General features: G+C 37.6%; 1 protein-coding gene across 23 annotated transcripts in view; it reads left to right on the forward strand.

The window, feature by feature from the left end:
• PLEKHA5 (pleckstrin homology domain containing A5) overlaps positions 1–24,122 on the forward strand; it is a 251,395-nt gene that overhangs the window by 213,123 nt on the left and 14,150 nt on the right. For 12 of the 23 annotated variants that reach the window (XM_070453693.1, XM_070453690.1, XM_070453692.1 and 9 more), the window contains 6 exons: positions 12,208–12,309; positions 15,151–15,262; positions 16,393–16,439; positions 17,217–17,405; positions 18,223–18,340; positions 22,724–22,842. In XM_070453693.1, the coding sequence (XP_070309794.1) occupies positions 12,208–12,309; positions 15,151–15,262; positions 16,393–16,439; positions 17,217–17,405; positions 18,223–18,340; positions 22,724–22,842 (687 nt within the window). The remainder of the gene's footprint in view (positions 1–12,207; positions 12,310–15,150; positions 15,263–16,392; positions 16,440–17,216; positions 17,406–18,222; positions 18,341–22,723; positions 22,843–24,122) is intronic. The other 11 variants (XM_070453696.1, XM_070453698.1, XM_070453697.1 and 8 more) reach the window with 1 other exon arrangement.

The raw sequence follows: 24,122 nt of genomic DNA on the forward strand, positions 1-24,122 counted from the left end.
GGCCTTGTGTTCTTTGTGAAATAGTTTTACAGGAAACGTCAACACACCTGTTTATATATTATGAAGATGAAAAGTTCTTTATAATGTTAAAAGTTGCTGCTGTTAGGAAAATAAATGTCATGTTAGAATAATTTTTGGAAGGTGATAATTGGATTCATTGAACCAGCCGTTTCAATTAAAGGCTCCCGAGAAATGCTTTTAAGAAGCCGCCAGCATTACCATTTTACAGCTGCAGTGTGATCTAAGGTTAGATGATAGTTTTGAGTAAGAAATATAATTAGCAGAACCTTTAACCCATAGTCCAGTTACTTCATAATAAAGAGTCTCCTGGGATTACCAAATCTAAAAGTCTTACTTAAGAGTTTATAAATTGAGTGTTTTACGAGTTTAAAGAGTCTGCTTTAGATCCGATGACGTACTCATTTCTAAACATAGTAAGAGCACCTGCCCAGGCAGCCCTTTGAAAGGGAAAAAAGCCATCTGTTACAGAAAACTGCAAACACACCCTTGTGTGTTCCTTCCGTGGGCTGTTCAGGGAGCAGCTACCTTTGAAGAAAGACCTCAGACAGTGTAACTTAACTAAGAGAGGTCTTTCCCAGCTGGGAAGCTACCAGACTCTCAACATGGATCGGGATGGGGAACACATGTAAATCCATGGCTGATTCATGTCAGTGTATGGCAAAAACCACTACAATATTGTAAAGTAATTAGCCTCCAACTAATAAAAATAAATGAAAAAAAATAAAAATAAACACTAAATTCACTTTCCAAACATGGACTGCTTTTAAAGGAATATACCATGGTTTTATATAAATCATAACTTGGTTTTTGTGACTCTTAAGTACTTTATATTTAATACACCTATTCTTCATGCCTGTCAGTGCAGGAGACACAGGTTTGATCCGTGGGTTGGGAAGATTCCCTCCTTGGAGTAGGAAATGGCAACCCGCTCCAGTATTCTCGCCTGGAGGATCCCATGGAGACAGGAGTATGGTGGGCTAAGGTCCATAGAGTTACACACAGTCAGATACAACTGAAGCGTCTTAGCATTCTTTAAAACAAACAAACAAAAATACTGTTACTTCCATTATCTCATCTGAGTTTCTTAATTATAGACTGGTGTATACAGATATTTTAAGAATTTAATATCTTTGCAGTTGTGACCTCCTTGAAATCAGAACCATATCTCATTCACCTTTGTAACTCTAGCATTCAGCAATATAGGGTGTGCATTAAAAATGTGATAAATTGGGGACTTCCCTGGTGGTCCAGAGCAATGCAGGGGATATGGGTTCAATCCCTGGTCAAGGAACTAAGAGCCCACATTCTGTGAGGCAAGTGAGCCTGCACCACAACAAAAGATCCTGCATGGCACAACTAAGACCGCCGCAGCCAAATTAAAAAACTGTGATGAATGAACCGAATGACTTACCCAGCGTTATAAAGCTAATTGAATGCAATACCTCCTCGAGGTCAACTCCAGGTCTTCTGTCCATAATCCTGAAGCCTTAGATCTACATAAGCTTTTTATAATATCTTCATAAAGAAATGTTATCTACAAGGAAGTAGTCATATAGTGCATCAGTAATGGGTAGGATATGGAGGAAAGGTGAAGTGAAGGGCAGCCCACACAGGACAAAACGCTCTGAACCATAGCTGAGAGATGAGAATGTGAAGGGCGTATTTGGAGAAGCAAGAACTAGAACTGAGTAGCTGGCTGGAATCAAGGGTGGGAAATATGAGGGAAGGAAGGGAAAGACGGGTTACGCTGTCAGTGCCAAGGTAGTGAAAAGCTTGGAATTTGTTTGACAACCTGAGTCAAATCAAAATTGAGTTGGAAACTATTTCACAATTTGGTGTCTGTTATAGAAAGTTTTAGAGATGTATAGTGTTTAATTGAACTATTATTTCTTCCCTTACTAAGCAGGTTTCATAACTTAAATCTCATCTGTAGGCTCTCTCCCAAGATACCTCCAGTCCTGATGGAAGTTTATCAGATACATTCCAAGAAATGATCATTTTGAGTATCTCACTTTCTGGTTGTTATCACATATGATCACTTTCCTGGGAATTTTTTTTTCCTTTGCCATCAGCATTATTCACTGGTCATTTACAAACCCTCAATATGTTCTTCTAAGAGGTCTTAATGCATAGAATACAAACTATGTTATCCGTGCCTTTAAGCAAACTTACTCATATTTGTAGCTTAGGGCTACAAGTGGTTAGAACTCACTGGATGTCGACCAGACTTAAGTTACATCTCTGGCAACAGAATCCCAAAGGATTCCTCTGATTCTTTCACAGTTGATTTTGGGGCGTCGGTTCCAATCCAGGTCCTGAGATATAAAAGATATAAGATATGATGTTAGGCCTCCATAGAGCAAAGCTTTGATCTCACCTGCTTGGCCACTGAGGTATTAAAACCAAGGTTTAATACATGATAAACATGTAAAGCAGTGTTTCATATGTGTTTAATTCTTGATACAGCGTCTCTTCTCTCTAAACCCTACCCAACACACACACACACACACACACACACACACACACACACACACTCACGCATGAGTGTGCTTTAAAGCAGATGATGTCTTTGTGTGCTCTCCTGCCCTCTGCTTCTTTTTTTCTTTGTTTTTAATTTTTTTTTTTTACTTTATTCTGCTTCTTTTTGACCTAAGCCTAATTAGTGGGAAGGATTATTGTAACAGTCAATTATCCCTTGAAAATTTTCAGCATGTCGCTGTCTTAGTTTGGGTTTTTTCTGAAAGCAGAGCCGGGGATGAGGACCTGGGAGCTGTTTCCAGGAGGCGAAAGTGATGGAGGAAGTGTGGAGAAGGAGACGGTGCGGGGTGGGGAGAGTGGCGGGGAGAAGAGTCGGTGGAGGTTCACTGCTGAGCTGGTCGCCACTGTGGACTAGTAGGGACCCTCTGAGGAAATGAGCTAAATATTTCTAGATTTCCCACTGAGAGGTGGGGAGGCTGGGCTATCTCTCACTCCTTGGTCGCAGTTGCCCCCGGGTCCTTAATTCACCAGCATTTCCAAAGCACCTGAGTTAATTGACCACGAACACCAGCACACGGGGAGTTGACCACAGTGCCTTGAAATCAGGTGGGCAGAGGGCTAAGCATCTGCTCCAGTCACCTTTCTCAGGAAGTTTACATTTAGGCTTTATCTCTGATTGTAAGAGAAATATTCTCATGCTTTATTCATTCAGCAGTGTTGCTTTTATTCTCTCTGACAACTCAAGGAGCCAGGTAAAGCAGATGCTCTTCACATGCCTTAGATGAGAATTTAGGGCTCACCCAATAATGATAGCAAAATAGATTTGTATTTCTGTGTTGTGTACATATATTATCCAGTTTGATCCTTAAGCAGATAATGTGCAAAGTAGATGTAATAATTATTTCCATGTTATTTTCATTTTCATTACCTCCACTGCACAGATGAAGAAGCAACTCAGGTTCATGGAGGTTAAATGACTTCCAAAATGACATGACCAATTAAAAACAGATCAACACCTAAATCCAGGACTTTTAAGATTTTTTTTTTCATGTGGACCATTTTTAAAGTATTTATTGAATTCATTGCAATACTGCTTCTGTTTTATGTTTTGATTTTTTTACCTTGAGGCATGTGGGATCTTAGCTTCCTGACCAGGGGTCAAACCCACGTCCCTTAAAGTGGAAGGTGAAGTCTGAACCACCAGGCCACCAGGGGAGTCCCTAGGATTTTTTTATTCTATGACTTCTGTATTTTCTATTCCACTTTACTCTTTGTAGTTACATAATTTGTATTTTCTGGAACATGGAATCAAATCTAGATTCTGTTACTGAAACATCTACAATCAGAATTCCATGGTTCAATCTTGGGTTTGGCACCAAAGAAATACATGAACAAGTAAATAAAAATAAAGTTGAAATTTAAAGAAAACAACTATAAAGCCCCCCAATCATCCTGAATCATGCTAATACATGGCTTATGCACTTATCCACTGCAGAATAGGACCAATATATGAATAGTAGTAAACGTGAATATTTCTGGAGCAGTTTATTGGGTGCCAGATTCCATTATAAGTGTTTTCACACATAGTTAAGCCACTTAAGAACCCTTTGGCAGGGGTACTATTACTACTGTGTTAAAAATGGAAAAATGAAACAGATTACCCAGAGTTACAGTGAATAAGCATTTTGTATAGACTTCCAGTAACTTTAAATTTATGTTCTAGACCAGATTCTGCATGGGAGGGACTTAAGTCAATGGAGACTTTAGACTAGAATGGATAAAGTTTAATGGGCGGGGGAAGAGGACAGATAAACCACCTTGAAGAGAAGCCTGCACTTGAAATATCTTCATCTTCTTCTCCATATCACACAGAGCTACTGAGAATTATAGATATAGCAAAATGTGATTTTTTTTTTAAACAAATCTATTGACATACATGGATTGTCATGAAATACACTTTGAAAGATTTCATGATGATTTTTAAATACACTGGTTTTTTTCATGATTGTAATACAACATCCTAGAAACAGAGGCAGCTAGGGGTGATAAACCTCCTGAAATGCTGCAGTGGAAAGTACCCAGCAAAACTCGTGGGGTTCGGGGGAATCAAAAATCAAGTCTGAATCTCAGCAAATCTCAGCATCTAACTACGAGTTTATAGGAAACATAGAAAACAGAAGAGCAAGCTAAGCAATACCACAGGAATTCAGTTAACAGAATCAAGCAAGCATCAGAGAAATTCTACAGAACAAGTGACCGATTCTCTTCAACAAATAGGTAGCAAAGGAATAGACAGGGAAACTTACAATTTAAAATACTTTTTTAGGACTTCCCTGGTGGTCCAGTGATTAAGAATATGCCTGCCAATGCAGGGGACACAGGTTCAGTCCCCGGTCTGGGAAGATCCCACATGCCAGGGCATTTACGCCCATGCACACAACTGCTGAGCCCTTCCCTAGAGCCTGAGCTGTGCATCAAGAGAAACGACCACAGTGAGAAGCCGAGCACCACAGCCATACAGTAGCCCCTGCTGGCCGCAACGAGAGGAAGCCCACACGGCCACGAAGACCCAGCACCGCTAAAAATAAATAAGTTTTTAAATATATTTTTCAAGAAAACATGTGTGTGCTCAATCACTCAGTTGTGTCTGACTCTTTGAGAACCCGTGGCCTGTATGTAACCTCCAGGCTCCTCTGTCCCTGGGATTCTCCAGGCACGGATACTGGAGCGGCAGCCTTTCCCTTCTCCAGGGGGTCTTCCCAAGCCAGGGCTTGTACCCAGGTCTCCTGCATGGCAGGCGGATTCTTTACCATCTGAGCCAACAGGGAAGCGTATTAATTATTAGAATTCATTAGAATTTATCTTATCTTTTTCATTTTTGTTTCTTTTCTGAAGTGTTTATAAGTGAAACAATATAATCTCTGGTACTTGCTTTGAAATGATCCCATGAGGATGGAAAATGGATTCTGTAGGTGAAACCAGATTGATCATGTATTGATTAACTTTTGCATTTGGGTGTTTGTTGGCTACATTTGTTTATATTTGGAAATTTCCGTTGTATATGTCTGAGGAGGATTATAAGAAAATCCACAAAATTGCTAACAAAGGGGAAGCATATTAGATCTTTTTATCTTTTCTTGTGTTCTAGTCTGCTTTTATTATTAGAAAAATGCATTATATCTTCAATTTGTACAATAAAAAGCAACCATTCTTTTTTAGATGGAATATTATTTTGTTTCAAAGAGAAGATTAGAGGAGAAACTAAATATATGAGTTAAAGATTGTAACTAGCCAGTAAGTTAAAGATTATAAGTAGCCAAAAAAGTAAAATGACTATAATTGTTATCATAAACTAGATATTTAAAATTAAGGTAGTTCCATAACCATACCTGATTTAGTTGAACCTCGCTTTATATAGTTTGAATTTGTCCCTTGTAACATCTTTTTATGTTTAAAAAAGCCAATACACTAGTCATTATTAGATAGTATAATAAGATACGTTATGTGTTTAGTAAGTAGTGATTTTTATCTCTGATGCAGTTATATACTAAGGCAAGTATAAAATCATTTAAAATATTTTTTTTAATTATTCAAATTCTAAACACATTGTTAATATCTATGCCAAGGAATCTCTACATCAACTCAAAAATCAACTAGTTCTGATACCCAGTTGGCAGAATTGTTATCATTGGGTAATAATGGCCAAAATTAATATTTTTTGTGCCTAATCACCAAAACATAATGGTAAGTTTAAATTGTTGTTTGCTGTTTAGTCGCTGAGTCAGGTCAGACTCTTTTGCAACCCCATGGACTGTCAGGCCCATCTGTCCATGGGATTTTCCAGGCAAGAGTGCTGGAGTGGGTTGCCATTTCCTTCTACAGAGGATCTTCCTGACCCAGGGATTGAACCCACAACTCCTGCATTGCAGGGAGATTGCTGAGCTACCAGGGAAGCCAAATTTAAATACTGCAGTATTTTAATTTTCCAAGGTGTAGTTGTGGACATTAATCTGTAATATTTAAACATGAAGGGTTGTTGGAGCTTAAGAAGCTAATTTTGTTGTTGTTCAGTTGCTAAGTAATGTCCAGCCTTTTGCAACCCCATGAACTACAGCATGCCAGGCTTCCCTGTCCTTCATTGTCTCCGGAGTTTGCTCAAACTCATGTCCTTTGGGTCAGTTATACCATCCAACCATCGCGTCCTCTGTCGCCCCTTTCTCCTTTTGCCCTCAGTCTTTCCCAGCATAATGAGTCAGCTGTTCGCATCAGGTGGCCAATGTGTTGGAGCTTCAGCTTCAGCATCAGCCCTTCCAGTGAATATTCAGTGTTGATTTCCTTTAGGATTGACTGGTTTGATCTCCTTGCTGTGCAAAGGACACAATGGAAAGGCAAAAAGAAGCTAATAATTACACTGTATCTGTATTACTCCCTCATCTCTATTTTGAAGCAAAATCTACTGCCAATTTCTTATGCTTGACATTTTTTTTAATAAAAAATAGAACAGTAGATAAACATTTCTTAGATTAGAACTCAGGAACACTGCTTGAGAGGCAAACCAGAAGCAGACCAGTCTTATTAGCTCTAAGCATAATGTAATAACATCTACATTCATGTGTATCATATTGTGTGACTATTCCCATGGGTAGATTTTATTATAAATTGCCATTGGTTCTGGACAAGGAAAGGAAAGTTCTTATTACATTAAAAACTTGGAAATGAATCATCAGTCTTAATCCCTTCTTGATAAAGCCCACAATACATTGCTGCCGTGGCTCTGTAGTTACATATTAAAATTCTCTTTCATCTCTTTTTGGTAGTCTGGGGTTTCGTTGCCTCTGAATGTTGCAGACCTACTTAAACTTTGGGTTTTTCCCCCTACAGTAGCCAAATCTTATCTCAGTATAGACCATAAAGAAGTAACCACTATTAAAATTTGCTTCTTCCATGCTGTAAACTTAGACTGAGTCAAATTTTTTAAAAGTTTTCTGCCATCCTTGTAGCAAGTCCACACAGGCACATGCACTTTTTTTTAAAACCTTGTTAGAGTAAAACATTTTCTCAGAAAAGTACACAGATTAACTGCACAGACATGGCCAACATCCTTATCGAGGCATTGCATTTTAATAGGATGCTCTCTCCTCCATGACTGCCTCCTCCCCAAAAAAAGCGACTACCTGACTTTTAAACTATATATTAGGTTTGCCTGTCTTGGACTTTGTTAAAGTATAATCATATAGGATATACTGTTTGGCTTCTCTTAACATTATGAGGTTCGTCCGTATGGTTCTAAATCTCAGGATTTATCTCATGCTCCTAACTATATGGCTTGGAAAGTCCAGGTCTTTATTGAAAGCACTGCTGTGTTTCCTGACTTGCGCCTGTGATTTTAAGATAATTGTATATGTGCAACTCATCACCCCTTTTAATTGCCTTAGTGTACCTAGATATTATCTTCTTGACAAAAAATGCTAATGTCACATTTAAAGATTTTAACCTTGTACTGGGATAAGCCACTAAACTCTTTAATGAGACGCTTGGCCAGGTGTTGGGAGGGCTGGTATGGGCCAGGGCTGCCCTGGTGCTGGCTGCTTCCCACTGACTTGTGTTACTCCTCACACGTGATCATGCTGGAGGAGCCCAGAGGGCAAGGCAGAAACAGGCACAGCAGGATAGCAGCACTGGTACAGTGGAATGGCAGGATTCTCCAGCTTAGGGAAATTCAAAGTATATTGTGTTTCCTCACCCCTAGAACATTAGCAAAGTAGGCTCTGCCTGTAGATCTCTGGTTTTTTTGTTAAAGACAAGAATTCCCCACCATACTAAAATGTTCTCGGATTTAGCTGCCCCTGTAGCCGCTTTGGGTTTCCAAGGTGGCTCAGTGGTAAAGAATCTGCCTGCCAATGCAGGAGACACAGGAGATGCAAATTCAATCCCTGGGTCTTGAAGATCGCCTGAAGGAGGAAATGGCCACCCACCCCAATATTCTTGCCTGGAGAATCCCATAAACAGAGGAGCCTGGTGGATTACAGTTCACGGGGTTGCAGAGAGTCGGACATGACTGAGCGTCTGAGCACACACACAGCAGCTTTGATCTCCCTCTCAACTTTTCTACAAGAGAGGTTCCGTGTCTGCCTGGCAATGCCATCTCCTCTCATTGCTGGACAGCCACTGAGTCTGTGCAGTTCAGTTCAGTCACTCAGTCGTGTCCGACTCTTTGCAACCTCATGGACTGCAGCACGCCAGGCCTCCCTGTCCATCACCAAGTCCCAGAGTCTACTCAAACTCGTGTCCATTGAGTCAGTGATGCCATCCAGCCATCTCATCCTCTGTTGTCCCCTTCTCCTCCTGCCCTCAATCTTTCCCGGCATCAGGGTCTTTTCCAATGAGTCAGCTCTTCGCATCAGGTGGCCAAAGGATTGGAGTTTCAGCTTCAACATCAGTCCTTCCAGTGAACACCCAGGACTGATCTCCTTTAGGATGGACTGGTTGGATCTCCTTGCAGTCCAAGGGACTCTCGAGAGTCTTCTTCCACACCACACTTCAAAAGCATCAATTCTTCTGCACTCAGTTTTGTTTATAGTCCAACTCTCACATCCATACATGGCTACTGGAAAAACCATAGCCTTGACTAGACGGACTTTCATTGACAAAGTAATGTCTCTGCTTTTTAATATGCTATCTAGGTTGGTCATAACTTTCCTTCCAAGAAGTAAGTGTCTTTTAATTTCATGGCTGCAGTCACCATCTGCAATGATTTTGGAGCCCAAAACAAATCCAGCCACTGTTTTCACTGTTTCTCCATCTGTTTGCCATGAAGCGATGGGACTGGATGCCATGATCTTTGTTTTCTGAATGTTGAGCTTTAAGCCAACTTTTTCACTCTCTTCTTTTCACTTTCATCAAGAGGCTCTTTAGTTCTTCTTCGCTTTCTGCCATAAGGGTGGTGTCATCTGCATATCTGAGGTTAGTGATATTTCTCTTGGCAATCTTAATTCCAACTTGTGCTTCACCTCACCCAGTCTTTCTCATGATGTACTCTGCATATAAGTTAAATAAGCAGGGTGACAATATACAGCCTTGACGTGCTCCTTTTCCTATTTGGAACCAGTCTGTTTTTCCATGTCCAATTCTAACTGTTGCTTCCTGACCTGTGTACAGATTTCTCAAGAGGCAGGTTAGGTGGTCTGGTATTCCCATCGCTTTCAGAATTTTTCACAGTTTATTATGATCCACACAGTCAAAGGCTTTGGCATAGTCAATAAAGCAGAAATAGATGTTTTTCTGGAACTCTCTTGCTTTTTCGATGATCAACGGATGTTGGCAATTTGATCTCTGGTTCCTCTGGCTTTTCTAAAACCAGCTTGAATATCTGGAAGTTCACAGTTAATGTATTGCTAAAGCCCGGCTTGGAGAATTTTGAGCATTACTTTACTAGCGTGTGAGATGAGTGCGATTGTGCGGTAGTTTGAGCATTCTTTGGCATTGCCTTTCTTTGGGATTGGAATGAAAACTGACCTTTTCCAGTCCTGTGGCCACTGCTGAGTTTTCCAAATTTGCTGGCATATTGAGTACAGCACTTTCACAGCATCATCTTTTAGGGTTTGAAATAGCTCAACTGGAATTCCATCACCTCCACTAGCTTTGTTCATATCATGGTATACTGTCCCATCACTTCATGGCAAATAGATGGGGAAACAGTGGCTGACTTTATTTTTTTAGGCTCCGAAATGACTGCAGATGATGATTGCAGCCATAAAATGAAAAACACTTACTCCTTGCAAGGAAAGTTATGACCAACTTAGACAGCATATTAAAAAACAGAGACATTACTTTGTCAACAAAGGTCCGTCTAGTCAAGGCTGTGGCTTTTCCAGTAGTCATGTATGGATGTGAGAGTTGGACTATAAAGAAAGCTGAGCTCCGAAGAACTGATGCTTTTGAACTGTGGTGTTGGAGAAGACTCTTGAGAGTCCCTTGGACTGCAAGGAGATCCAACCAATCCATCTTAAAGATCAGTCCTGGGTGTTCATTGGAAGGACTGATGTTGAAGCCAAAACTCCAATACTTTGGCCACCTGATGTAAAGAGCTGACTCATTTGAGAAGACTGTGATGCTGGGAAAGATTGAGGGCAGGAGGAGAAGGGGACGACAGAGGATGCGATCGTTGGATGGCATCACCGACTCAACGGACATGAGTTTGAGTAGACTCCGAGAGTTGGTGATGGACAGGGAGGCCTGGCGTGCTGTGGTTCATGGAGTTGCAAAGTCAGGTATGACTGAGCGACTGAACTGAACTGAACTGAACTTTCACAGCATCATCTTTTAGGATGATGAATCTGTTACTGTCATTTTATCCTCCCTGACAATGTATTTTTGAGCACTTGTAGAATTATTCTGTATTAAATAGCTGACAGGTGGTTAAGGATTAAGTATGAAAGTTTTCTCTTGATTTGAGGTTTAGGGGTAGTTTTCTTTCCCCAAAGAAGAAAAGTATAGGTGGGTAGTACCTCTGTCAAGTCTCTACAAGCAGGATCACTAGATTAGTTAGCTGAATTAGGTTCATTTTTTATTGTTTAGTCCCCAAGTCATGTCCAACTCTCTGCAGCCCTATGGACTGCAGCACACCAGGCATCTCTGTCCTTCACTATCTCCCAGAGTTTGCTCAAACTTAATGTCCATCAAGTCAGTGATGCCATCCAACCGTCTCATCCTGTGTCGACCCCTTCTCCTCCTGCCTTCAGTCTTTCCCAGCATCAGGGTCTTTTCCAGTGAATCAGCTCTTCGCATCAGGTAGCTGAAGTATAGCAGCTTCAGCTTCAGCGCCAGTCCTACCAATGAATATTCAGGGTTGATTTCCTTTAGGATTGACTGGTTTGATCTCCTTGCAGTCCAAGGGACTCTAAAGAGTCTTCTCCAGCACCACAGTTGGAACAGTGTGCTCAGTTGGTGCTCAGCCTACTTTATGGTCCACTCTCACATCAATACATGAGTACTGGAAAAGCCACCATATCACTTTGTTTATATGGACCTTTGTTGGCAAAGTGATGTCTCTGCTTTTCAATATGCTATCTAGGTTTGTCATAGCTTTTCTTCCAAGGAGCAAGTGTCTTAATTTTGTGGCTGCAGTCACCATTTGCATTGATTTTGGATCCCAAGAAAAGGAAATCATTACATGACTGTATATTTATTCTAAGTAAAGTTATGTCAAGCTTCCAGTGTTATTGAAAATCTGACATGCTAAAATTACAGCCTATTTAGTGTTTTTATTTCTGGACAAATGTTAATCACAACAGATAAGAAAATATTTTACTTATGCCTCTTCTGCATTTTAAGAAACCACTTTCAAGAAAAAATTAATGTATTATTATGAATAAAATAACATATTTTCTCCAAATAAACCCTTTAGATCCTACAGTCAGCTGAATATTTTGACGTCATGAATGAATAAATAATATAAAGTGTGTTTGTTTGAGTTGTTTGGGGGTTATTTTTGTTTGTTTTTTATTTTTTAAGTGAAATTTGAATACAGCAGCACAATAATAAATAATTCAGTTGCTCAGCATTCTTCTTAAATTGAGCTAAATGAGAGGAAAAAAAGTCAAGGGAAATGAGTTATAACATGTTGTACTTGGCCCATTATTGATTACAAGAGCGATAACATACCAGCACATTTTCTCCGTGAAAGTAATTAAAGCCCTTTGATTTTAGGAACTGGAACGAGCGTGGAGAGAATATGATAAGTTAGAGTATGACGTAACTGTTACCAGGAACCAGATGCAAGAGCAGCTGGATCGCCTCGGTGAAGTTCAGGTACAGAATCATAATATGCTTACGTTGTTCTAACTGGCTTTGACTGGTACTGTGCAATCTATCTTGTTGAATTCACTCACAGCTTCAGCATTCGTTGCAGAACTAGCTACCTAACATCTGGATTTCAGTGCTTTCAATGATAGGAATCTTACAGTCTCACAAAGTAGCCCATCCCTCGTTGTTTAAAAGTTCTTTATTCTGTTGAGCGCATAGTGAGCCCCAGGGTGCCCTGTGCTCCTCGAAGTCACTTGCCATTGAAGTATCAAATTACTTTATCTATTCTACTTTAAATCCCTCTCCTTTATCAAACTGTTGTAGCTCATTGTCTTTACTGCTATATTAATTAGAATAGGGGAAGATGTGGCAACTTTCGGCCTGCTGCAGCTGCTGCAAAGTCACTTCAAGAATCCAATTTTGGGAAGAGTTGGGGAGCTCAGGTCCAGGTGTTTGTTTTCTTGTCTGCAAGCTGAAAATACTAATAGCCAAGTTAAAATATTATCCTGGGGAATGGAGATTATATATGTTTTAAAAAATAATAATAAAAGTCACTTCATACTTGTTACCCTATGTAATCTTCATTGGAATCCCAGTGGACTCAACAGTTCAGTACAATAAATGGATAGTGAGGTTGGTATAGAAAGTCACCTGTCTTCTGTGCCTGCTATCCAAAATAGAATCACTAAACCACATGTTGTTTTTAGGCCCTTCAATGTTGCTAGTGTAGCTGTTGCGCATTTGCAGTGTTGCTAGTAATTTTTAATTATCTAAATTTAAGTAGCCGTGTGTGGTTGTGACTTCTGTTTTGTACATTGAAGTTACTCAATGCAATATTAAAAAAAATATCTAAAATATAACCAAGGGATCAGCAAACTTTATTTGTAAAAGGCCAGATATTAAAGACTCTAGATGTTGCAAGTATATACACTCTGCCACAAAATCTTTGGTACTTGGGATTTTTAATAACCCCTTAAGAGTAAGAGTGTAAAGTTAATTTTTAGGCCATAGGCCATAAAAAAGAAGCTGTGAACCAAAGTAGTTTGCAGTCCTGATTAACCTAATAAAAAAGATTCATCACAAAAATTTAGGAAAAGGAAATGGCATCCCACTCCAGTATTCTCACCTGTAAAATTCCGTGGACGGAGGAGCCTGGCAAGTTACATAGTCCATGGGGTCACAAAGAGCTGGGCACGACTGAGAGACTGAGCACATGAATATTTAATTAGTACAGGACATAAGAGAAGACCTGAATAAATGGGGAGGTATTAATTGTTATACTGTGTTGTTGATGACCTGATTTAACAGTATCAGAATGAAAATTCTTCCCATAAGCATAATTTCTATTCCAATCAAATTTCCAAAAAAGAAAATCACAAAATGGTTCTATATTTTTAAGGTATAATAAAGACCACAAGTAGTTAGACGCTTTGTAAAAAAATGAAAAACTAGGAGGCACATCTTATGAGAAGTAGCATTGTACATATAACCTTAGGCCAGTTACATATGCCTCAGTTTCCACTCAGTAAAATAAAAATAATAATAGTATCTACCCCTGTTGGGTTATTATGATGGTTAAATGTGTTGATTTTTTTAAAGCACTTAGAATAGAACCAGGCAAATAAAACATATTATATATAATTGTTTGTTAAATACATAAGTAAACAATGAAAACAACATAGAAAACTTGAAAAATGACATACTAGGAAGAAGTATCTTGAACCTCTAAAAATTCAACAAGTTATTAACGAGATTTGCAGAAAACTTTTTCATTTTGGTTTGGAGAAACAGAAATGCATTAGAAAAATAGACAAAGAACATGAATAGTTTCAATTGATAGAAAACTTAATGACATAGTTTGCTAACAAGTGTTTGAAAAGTTGGTCAGTGTAACTAGGAACCAGAGAAGTGCAAAATAAAATAAAAATGAGATTTTCATTAAACACTTTTCAGGTACACAGAAATATGTATTCTTTTAATTTATTACAAAAATAATACATATTCTGTATATGCAACTGTCTGATTTGTGTAGTTTATATTCCCTCTCATAATCACATTTCAGGGCTATCATAATCATGACAATTTTCGTACTTATTTACCTGTTTCTTCTTAAGTTATAGTCCTAAAAATGATATTTATTGTTTTACTATTTATCAATGAGTCATAGAGTTTTGTTAGAACCTTACCAATATTTCTTATTTTTGTTTCAATTAGGGTATTTAACCTAAGGTCATGAAATGGGGTATTAGAGGTTAAAAAAAAGTAGATAAAACTTTAGGTTAGAATTAAGATGGCAATAATAAAATGGCAAGCTGAAAATTTGTCCTGAAAATTCTTTTTAACTCTATCAGTCAAAACTCTTCAAAATATATTTTGTAAATTGCCCTTTCTTTTTTGGCATGTCTTTCTAAAACTTAGGAAGCTAAAATACTTTCCTTTTCTTCCCCCTAAAAATGTTTTGTTTAATTTGAGGTTGGTGAGTTTCTGTTCTGTTGTGCTTTTGTGTTGTTTGGTTGGTTTTGGTTTAGGGGAGGTTCCCCATTTTTAGTCCCATCTAGTCAGTATTCCTTCCCGATTGTAAATAATGCAACACAGTGCTTATTGAAAAGATATGAAATAGTGTACCATGTAGGTCTGAAATATTAAATTTTTCTCTTTCTCTGCTTTCTTTCATCATTGACATTGCAAAACTGAGAAGGACACACAGATTATATTAAATAGTCTCAAAAGTAAATCCAATGTGGTTCTCATTTTTTAGATATGTACTTAGTGGAATTTATAACTGTATCTCATGATTTCTCTCCCTCCCCCTACCCTCGTGTGTGGTATATCCATTTTTACGGATAGACCGAATCAGCAGGGATTCAGCGTGCACAAATTCAGAAAGAACTCTGGAGAATTCAGGATGTCATGGAAGGACTGAGCAAACACAAGCAGCAGAGAGGCACTTCGGAAACAGGTACATTAGTGTCGTCTTTTATTCCACACTAATTGACCATATTATTATTATCTAGATGGAATGACATGCAGAATTGGATTTCTCTTGTTATTTTACTGAATTTTTGGCATTAGGAAACAGGTACTTTGTAATAATGAATTAGTACCCACGTTTATATGTAACATAGAAAGCAAAATTTCTCCCAGCCACACTCAGACAAAAATAAATCATTTTTTTGTGTCTGTAATTATAAAGACACACAATATTTTGGTTTGAGTAGTTTTTTCCCCATAATGGAAACTGCTGTTTTTCATTGGTATGCTTTTTTTCTCCTTAACAACACAGTGTAGTAACAGGTGTGTCAGAATACATTGTATAGGTAAACTGTAATTTATCAAGTTCAGTGTTGACGAACAGTGTATTTTTTTCAGTAGATTGCTTCCAGGTTGGTGGTGGGTTGAGTTTATTTTTGTTTTTCTTTGATATAATGAACATTACTGTGTACATGATAAACACACATGCTAGTACTGAATGGATTCTAGAAAACGAGAAATAAGTTTACATTTTTCATTTTGATAGGCACAGCCAAAGTGCTCTCCTAAAAGATTGTATCAAATCATACTTAAACCAGTTGTATTTGAGAGAACCCATTTGCCCATACTGTTGTTTAAATTAGATATTTCAGTTTGTATTTTTAATGTAATGAGTTTTGTTTTTTGGTTTTTTTTTTCATTTTTTATTTATTTATTTATTTATTTTATTAGTTGGAGGCTAATTACTTTACATCATTACAGTAGTTTTTGTTATACATTGAAATGAATTAGCCATGGATTTACATGTATTCCCCATCCCAGTCCCCCCTCCCACCTCCCTCTCCACCCGATCCCTCTGGGTCTTCCCAGTGCACCAGGCCCTAGCACTTGTCTCATGTACCCAACCTGGGCTTATTTTATTGAATTATGGTGGCTTTATGTGTTAATTTCTACTGTATAGCAATGTATTGGGTTTTAAATTCAGAAAACGTTAATAAACTGGGGGTTAGAAACTAAAGCCTTTGTTGAAAATAAGCAAAATGGAATTGTTCCTTTTTTCTATAGATTTAAAAAGGTATGTTTAATGTAAGTAGTTATAGTTTACTTTTTTTTTAATAGGTATGATAGGATCAAAGCCTTTCTCAACAGTTAAGTACAAAAATGAGGTAAGTTTGGATTGTTTCTCTTACTATAATTATTTTAATTTATAATTAAAACATGAATTAGAATTTATTCATAACCAAAATGTTTTCTAAATATATCTGTTATTGTCTTAATCTTGAAATTTCACTGGTTCAGTAATTTGGTGCTTTTAACGAATGTGATCTTCTTCCCTTTTTTTAATGTAAAAAATTTTGAATCACCACTTTTCATCTATGTTAGAAATTTAACATTGTCATACTTTTTCTAATCTAAGTAATTTGAGTATTTATCATTGTTTGGTGTATTTTTTTAAGTGTATGAGATGACTGATAGATAAGTTGGCTGTGTATCATGCATACCATAAAGGAATTACAACTATAAAGAGATACTGTCAACCTAGTTGAAAGCATCTGTTGTCTTGAATTTTGTATAAAAGTCAACCAGAAAGAAATTTTTTTTTTCTCTTAAATTTACCTAAACAAAACAGAGCGAGATATTTAAAATTAATGCTTCTATTTTTAAAATGAAATACAGTAGTTTCATAAATTTGTTTTGATGTTGAGCTTCAGAGTAAATCTAACCTGTGGTTACCGAAAAAATGAGATGCAACCAAATTTAAAACCCAGTTATTGGCTATCATAAACATTCTTGGTTTTACTTTTTGATATGAGACTCTTGACTTGGCAGTGTCCCTTTAATTTTCTTAAAGTGAATATAAGTTAACTTACCATTGCAAAGAATTTCGATATACTTAATTCAATATGCTTATCTAAATAAGGTGACTATTCTACAATCTTTAGGAAGAGGAAGTAGTCCCACCTCGTCCTCCACTTCCTCGGTCCTATGACTTTACAGACCAGCCTCCCATAATCCCCCCTCTGCCCAGTGATAGCAGCTCCTTGCTCTGTTATAGCAGGGGCCCTGTCCATCTGCCCGAAGAAAAGAAGATTCACCAAGTTCAAGGATATCCAAGAAATGGATCCCACTGTGTAAGTGGCTACAATAGCCACAGAGTAATCAATCGTACATGCCCTCATTTTTCCCAACAATTTATTTTTGACTCAATCTTTTCTTTTTATTATTATCACATCACTTTTAGCCAGTACTTTTGTGTTCATATATAACATCATCGTCTGTGTTTTTCCTGTTTTAGTTTTATGTTTCTTATTGTCATTTCCCCCCGATTTTAATATTTCATACTTTGTTGCTTTTCATGAATATTTTCATCAAGTGGTTATGTTGCATGTGTTTAAGGAGCTATATTTTAAATCTACCATTTCAGGATATTGGAGGCAAAGTGATATCTTTAAATCAGAAAGATGCAAGGAAGAAAAAGATTCTTATCAGGAATGATAAAAAGGTTGGGATATGGGCAGTTCGGTCTAGGAAAACTGTTAGAGGATTTGGACATTGCCAGGAAGAGACATTACTCATGGAAACTAGAATAAAGCTTAGAGATTAAGTAAATGTGTTAAATGTAATAAGCAAGAAGAAGAGAACAGGAAAAAAAGAAATAGGGCTAATTGAGTTAATATGATATAATTATTTTCAGACTTTAGTTTTACTGTGATAAAAATGTTCTGATGGCTTTGTCCTTAAGAGGAATATTCTTAATTTTAAAACCAAAAGATATACTGGTTAAAAATCTTTCAAAGTCTTTTTTTTCCTATCCTAATTATAACATATATATTAATTGATTTATATCCAATATAGCTGACTGAGGCTTTTGATTGTTAAGAGTGTAAGGTAAACAGTTTTAAAAAGACTTTTACCTTTTTTTTTGTAATTACACATCTTTCTTTCAAGGGTCCAGATTATAGACTCTACAAGAGTGAGCCAGAATTAACAACAGTGGCCGAAGTTGATGAGTCTAATGGAGAAGAAAAATCAGAACCTGCTTCGGAAATAGAAACTTCTGTTAAAGGTTAGCATTTGTGATATGTCTTATCTCCTGTGTCTTTCAGACATTTTAGAAACAAATTCAGTTTACATGCTGACAGAGTACATATATGAGCCCACAACCCCTTATCTGAAACCTGTGGAATCTGACGAGTTTCTGAATTTAGAAGTTTTCAGATATTGGGACAATAATATGACCCATAAACTGTATATTATAAGTCACCTTCTCTGCTAGGAATCTCCTTTTTAAAACACAGTAATATTTTTGGACTATTCATCCTTTGTGGGATGAAGACTAAAAAACTTCATGTCAGTTCAGGTGAGGTTTTATTGAGAAATAAGTTTATGTCAAATTTGTGAAAAACTTTCTATTTCCTAACCTGACACTTTATTTTTTGGTTTTTACTCTTTCAAAATTATACATAAAAGATTAGGAATAAGACAGACTTTTATACAATTTTTATAAAAGTAAATTCTATGAAATAATGCTTATTTTTACTGTGTATACTCTGATTATCTTTTAATATTTATTTGGCTGTGCTGAGTCTTAGTTGAAGTATGTGGGATCTAATTCCCTGACCAGGGATCAAACCTGGGCCCCCTGCATTGGGAGCTCAGAGTCTTAGCCATTGGACCACCAAGGAAGTCATCTGATTATTTTTTAACGCTAGTCATTCTTTAAGAAATCAATATTAATTAAAAAAAAGGATAGAGAGGGGGCTATTAGGAATAAGACAGAAAAAAACAAATATAGTACAATACTTGAACATTGAGTTGATCATCGTTTAAAAGAAGAGCTCTAAAGACATTCTTTGGAGAATAATGGAAATTTACATAGGTTCTAGATACTGCCTAATGATACTGTGATACTGTGGTTATTTAGGAGATGTAGTAAGTGAATTCTGAAACACTTAGGAGTAAAGTATCTGTGACTTACTTTCAAAAATGTTTCACCAAAAATTTGTTAGAGATAAAACAAATACTCTAGAATGTGGGGTTTTTCAGAAAAGTAATTTCTGATCATCATAACTCCCTAGTCAATTTTTTTAAACCTGCTAGAGGGTCACAAAGTAAATTTTGAACAATATGAAATGGTAATATTCACATAGCTTTTTCCATAATTGGAGTATTTTTCAAGGTTTTCTAATGTCAGTGTTTTTTTTTTTTTTTCTATTAGAAAAATACTGCCATCTTGAAAAGTTAATATATATATACACCTTTCTTGTTCAAGTCCTATCTTCTCACAGAAAGTCTTTGTTAACTTTCTCTTTTCACAGACAAATTTAAGTTAGAGTCACAGTCTTAGTGCTTACCATATTGTTGCATGTAGTTATAAATATGCAGGAGTTATCAGACAGCAAACCAAAGTAAATGTTTTTGGTAACTAGATACCCTGGCCAATCCTCCCACAAACAGTGATTATAAAAGCTGGTTCAGGGGCTTCCCTGGTGGCCCAGTGGCTCAAACTCCACGGACCCGATGCAGGGAGCCCTAGTTCAATCCCCGGTCAGGGAACTAGATCTTAGATGCCATAACAAAGAACTTGCATGCCCAAACTGAAAAGGTCCTGCATGCCACAGCAAATCTTCAGATCCCAAGTGCCACAACTGAGAGACTTGGTGCAGCCAGGAAAAAAAAAAAAGTTAGTTCAGGAACTTCCTGGACAGTTCAGGAACTTCCTGGTGGTCCAGTGGCTAAGACTTTGTGCTCCCAATGCAGGGAGCCTGGGTTTGATCCTTGGTCGGGGAACTGGATCCCACATGCCGCAACTGAGTTCGCATACCACCACTAAAAGATCCCGCATGCTGCAACTAAGACCCAGCTCTTTTATATAAAAGCTGGTTCATACCGCTTAAATTTTTTGAGAAGCTTCAACAAATTGAAGAAAAGTAAAGAAAGGAATGTTCAGTCGGAAAATTACATGAAGGGTGGTTCGTTAGTCTCGGCTTCTCTGGTGGCTCAGATAGTAAAGAATCCACCTGCAGTGCAGGAGACCTGGGTTCGAGCCCCGGGTGGGAAGATCACATGGCTACCCACTCCAGTACTCTTGCCTGGAGAATCCCATGGACAGAGGAGCCTGGAAGGCTAACAGTCCATGGGGTCACAAAGAGTCAGACACATCTGACACATCAGACACATCATTAGTCTACTCAGTCTGCTCTTTTTAAGCACCATGTTCAGGTCAACAACATCAGGGGTTAGGGTTTCAGCAGGAATTTTAGGAAGACCACTTCAGTCTATAGCAGGAAGCATCCAGGAAGTTACTAAGTGGAGCATGAAAGCCAGCTTTCACTTTGTGACAGGACAAAGCTCAGAGCATGAACGTATTAGTAGTCTGCTAGGAAAACCAGTCAGATAAAATTGGGACCCTCTGAGGGGTATACTTTCAGTGAAAACTGATTAATTTGGTTTCATCAAAATTTAGAACTTTTGCCCATCAGAACAGGAGAAAAAATTACCAATACATAATACCTGACAAAACCCTTGTATCCAAAATATATAAACAACTCTGGTAAATCAATAATAAACAACCTAGTGCAGGCATATAAGCCTTGGAGAGCTAACAAATAAGGTATACAAATGACCAGTAAGCACATGGAGAAGTTTACAACTTACTGATCATAAAAGAATTGCAGTTTTAAGGCAATAAAAATCACAATGCACACCTTCTAAAATGACTGAACTTAAAAGACTGACTGACTACCTAGTGTCGGTTAGGATGTGGACCGCACACATTTCTGAGGTGGTCAAAGATAGAACAATAGTCTGGCAGCTTCTTATAAAGTTAAACATGCACTTATCAAACTTAGGAATCCTATGTATCTACCTAAGAAAAACGAAAACATAATTCCTCACAAAGACTTATTCAAGGGTCTTTAAAGCAAGCTTTAATTCACAGTAGACAAAAACTGGAAGCAGTAACATAATCTGTCAAAAGAGTATGGATGAACAAATTTTAACACTCTTCAGCAAAAACCTCATAGATACACTTACTCATAAAAACTGAACTGTCTGAAATATGTTCTCTCAAAGGTTTTCCTCTTTTAAAATTTGGGTTTTTTTTTTTAAGTGTAATCCTAAAAATTTTTTAAATGTTAAAAATTTTAAAAAGTATAATAGGCTCTCATCTGAATAAATTGTCTGAAGTATACAGATCAATTACAGTGTAATTTATTTTGTACCACATGACTTAAAATAGAGCTCTTAAAAATGGACCACAGTTGTAAAGCTGTTATCCTTCAATTGAAAAAAAAAAATGGACCATTGACTGGCACAACAGAAGTCTTTTATTTGCTTTATAAAATTACTTGTAACGTAGCAGTCCAGCTCTTCACATTCTCAAATATACAGTTCTAACAAACACACAGTTTCATAATATTTTATCTTGATTCAGCTGCAAATTGTTTGGTTCTTAACCTACAGGGGCTGTGAATGGTTGACCACTATAGTGGGAAAAATAAGATTTCATTTTTCTGTTGATACTTATTTCATGTAACGTTAATGAGCCCCGAGAGAGTGATTTTTTTTTTTTTCAACAAGCCATATTTGATTAATTCCTTCTTTTACTTGTGTCCTCCATGGACAATAGTGTGCATCTTCTTAAACAAGACAACTATGATACAAGTGAACACATTTTCTGTTAACTGACCACTGGCTTTTCTTGTTATGTTAATGATTTTATATGTGCAGCTGTGTGTTGTTTTCTAATTATAAAAGTAGTATGTACTCATTCTAGAGATTTTCAGAAATGCGAAAGAAAAGTTAACTTCAATTACCTATAGTTAACTTCTCTTACCATTGTTAATAGATTCTTTATTGAGGTAGTGCAGTGTGATTGAAAGAGATCAAATGAAAATGAAGGACATTTAAGTAAATGACTACCTTCTGACAATAACTTTGCTCATCTGTTTGAGAGGATTAGATTAAGATACTTTCAACCTCTGAAAATAATTGTAAATATTTCATGAAGGAGAGCAACAATGGGAAAAGCAGAAACCCCAGTCATGATGCTGCTGAGCTGTATGGATATGAAGAAGTCCATTAACCCAGAAACTGCATTTCCTTTACCTTCTTGTCTTTACAGAGTTGTTGTGAAGATATATGATCCATTATTACTGAATTTTTATAATGTTTTAATGTCATCTGTTATAGTCAGTAGAACTTTATTTCTAAATATAACCCTAAATTTGTCTGGTTAGCATCATTGCCGGCTTATAGATAAAATGACTAATGAAAGGTTATGTTTCCCTGTCTCTTTTCAAACAATAAATTTGCATTCTAATTTTTAAAAGTCTCAGAAACTGAATAGATCAAAAGAGAGCAATGTCAAAAAAAACACCAAACAAAGAAAAGAGAGCAATGTCATGTGAATATGTTTTATAGAACTTACTGCTGTTTTTATTTTTAGGTTCCCACTTTCCTGTTGGAGTAGTCCCTCCAAGAACAAAATCACCAACACCCGAATCTTCGACAATAGCCTCATATGTAACGTTAAGGAAAACTAAGAAGATGATGGATTCAAGAACGGTATTTTAACTATCCATTCATTTCTAGAAGGATTCTGAAACCTATTTATTGCCACATTTATGTGCGTCTTAATTTTAGAGGATTGTTTGGGAAATTTTTTTTGGCACACCCCACAGCCTGCAGGATCTTAGTTCTCCAACCAGGGATCAAACCCATGCCCCCTGAAGTGGAAGTTCGGAGTGCTAACCACTAGACCACCAGGGAATTCCCATCAGAACTTTTTTTTTACATATTCTAAGAAAAAATTAGCAATCTTAATTTCTAAAATTACATTCAGGGAATTAGCACCTCAGGCACAGTGGTACCATGCGCCACCAGGCATGACGTCTGCCCCTACAGGAGATGTGGGTTCAATGCGCATGCCCATACAGGAGATGTGGGTTCAATGCGCATGCCCTTACAGGAGATGTGGGTTCAATGCGCATGCCTGTACAGGAGATGTGGGTTCAATGCGCATGCCTGTACAGGAGATGTGGGTTCAATGCGCATGCCCGTACAGGAGATGTGGGTTCAATGCGCATGCCTGTACAGGAGATGTGGGTTCAATGCGCATGCCTGTACAGGAGATGTGGGTTCAATGCGCATGCCTGTACAGGAGATGTGGGTTCAATGCGCATGCCCTTACAGGAGATGTGGCTTCAATGTGCATGCCCGTACAGGAGATGTGGGTTCAGTCCCTGGGTGGGGAAGATCCCCTGGAGGAGGACATGGCAACCCACTCCAGTATTCTTGCCTGGAGAATCCCATGGACAGAGGAGCCTGGCAGGCTACAGTCCATGGGGTCACAGAGTCAGACACGACTGAAGTGATTTAGCAGCCACGCAGTTAGCACCTCAGAGTACAGGACTAATTTAGGTTTTCTTTGCTCAGACGCCACATCAAGCTTTTAGTGACCAGTTTGTAGAATCTGTTCTCAGAGAGCTGCTCCTTGACACCTCTAAGAATTTCCTTAAGAAAGTGATAAACACATTCTCTAGTCACCCAAGCTGATGGATTCACAGGCCTGCCTGAGTATTCAGGCCCTTTCTGCGGTGGGAGACTTAGACTTTGCTAGTCCTCTGGTTAAAATGAGAAATGTGAATTAATAAAGAAGGAAATCCTCTATTTCACACTTTCATCCAAGATCCATTTAATTCAAACTGACTTTTCACTAGTCTTACCTTGGTCTTCTTGGGAAGATTCCCGATTTAAATCACTTCCCAAAGTACTCTCTAGAAATTTGGATTGCAAAAGAACTTTTACTTTTCACCTTTTTTTTTTTACTTTTCATTTTTATAAAA

Source organism: Odocoileus virginianus, chromosome 23 (assembly GCF_023699985.2).
Source record: "Odocoileus virginianus isolate 20LAN1187 ecotype Illinois chromosome 23, Ovbor_1.2, whole genome shotgun sequence".
NCBI classification, from domain to species: Eukaryota; Metazoa; Chordata; class Mammalia; order Artiodactyla; family Cervidae; genus Odocoileus; species Odocoileus virginianus.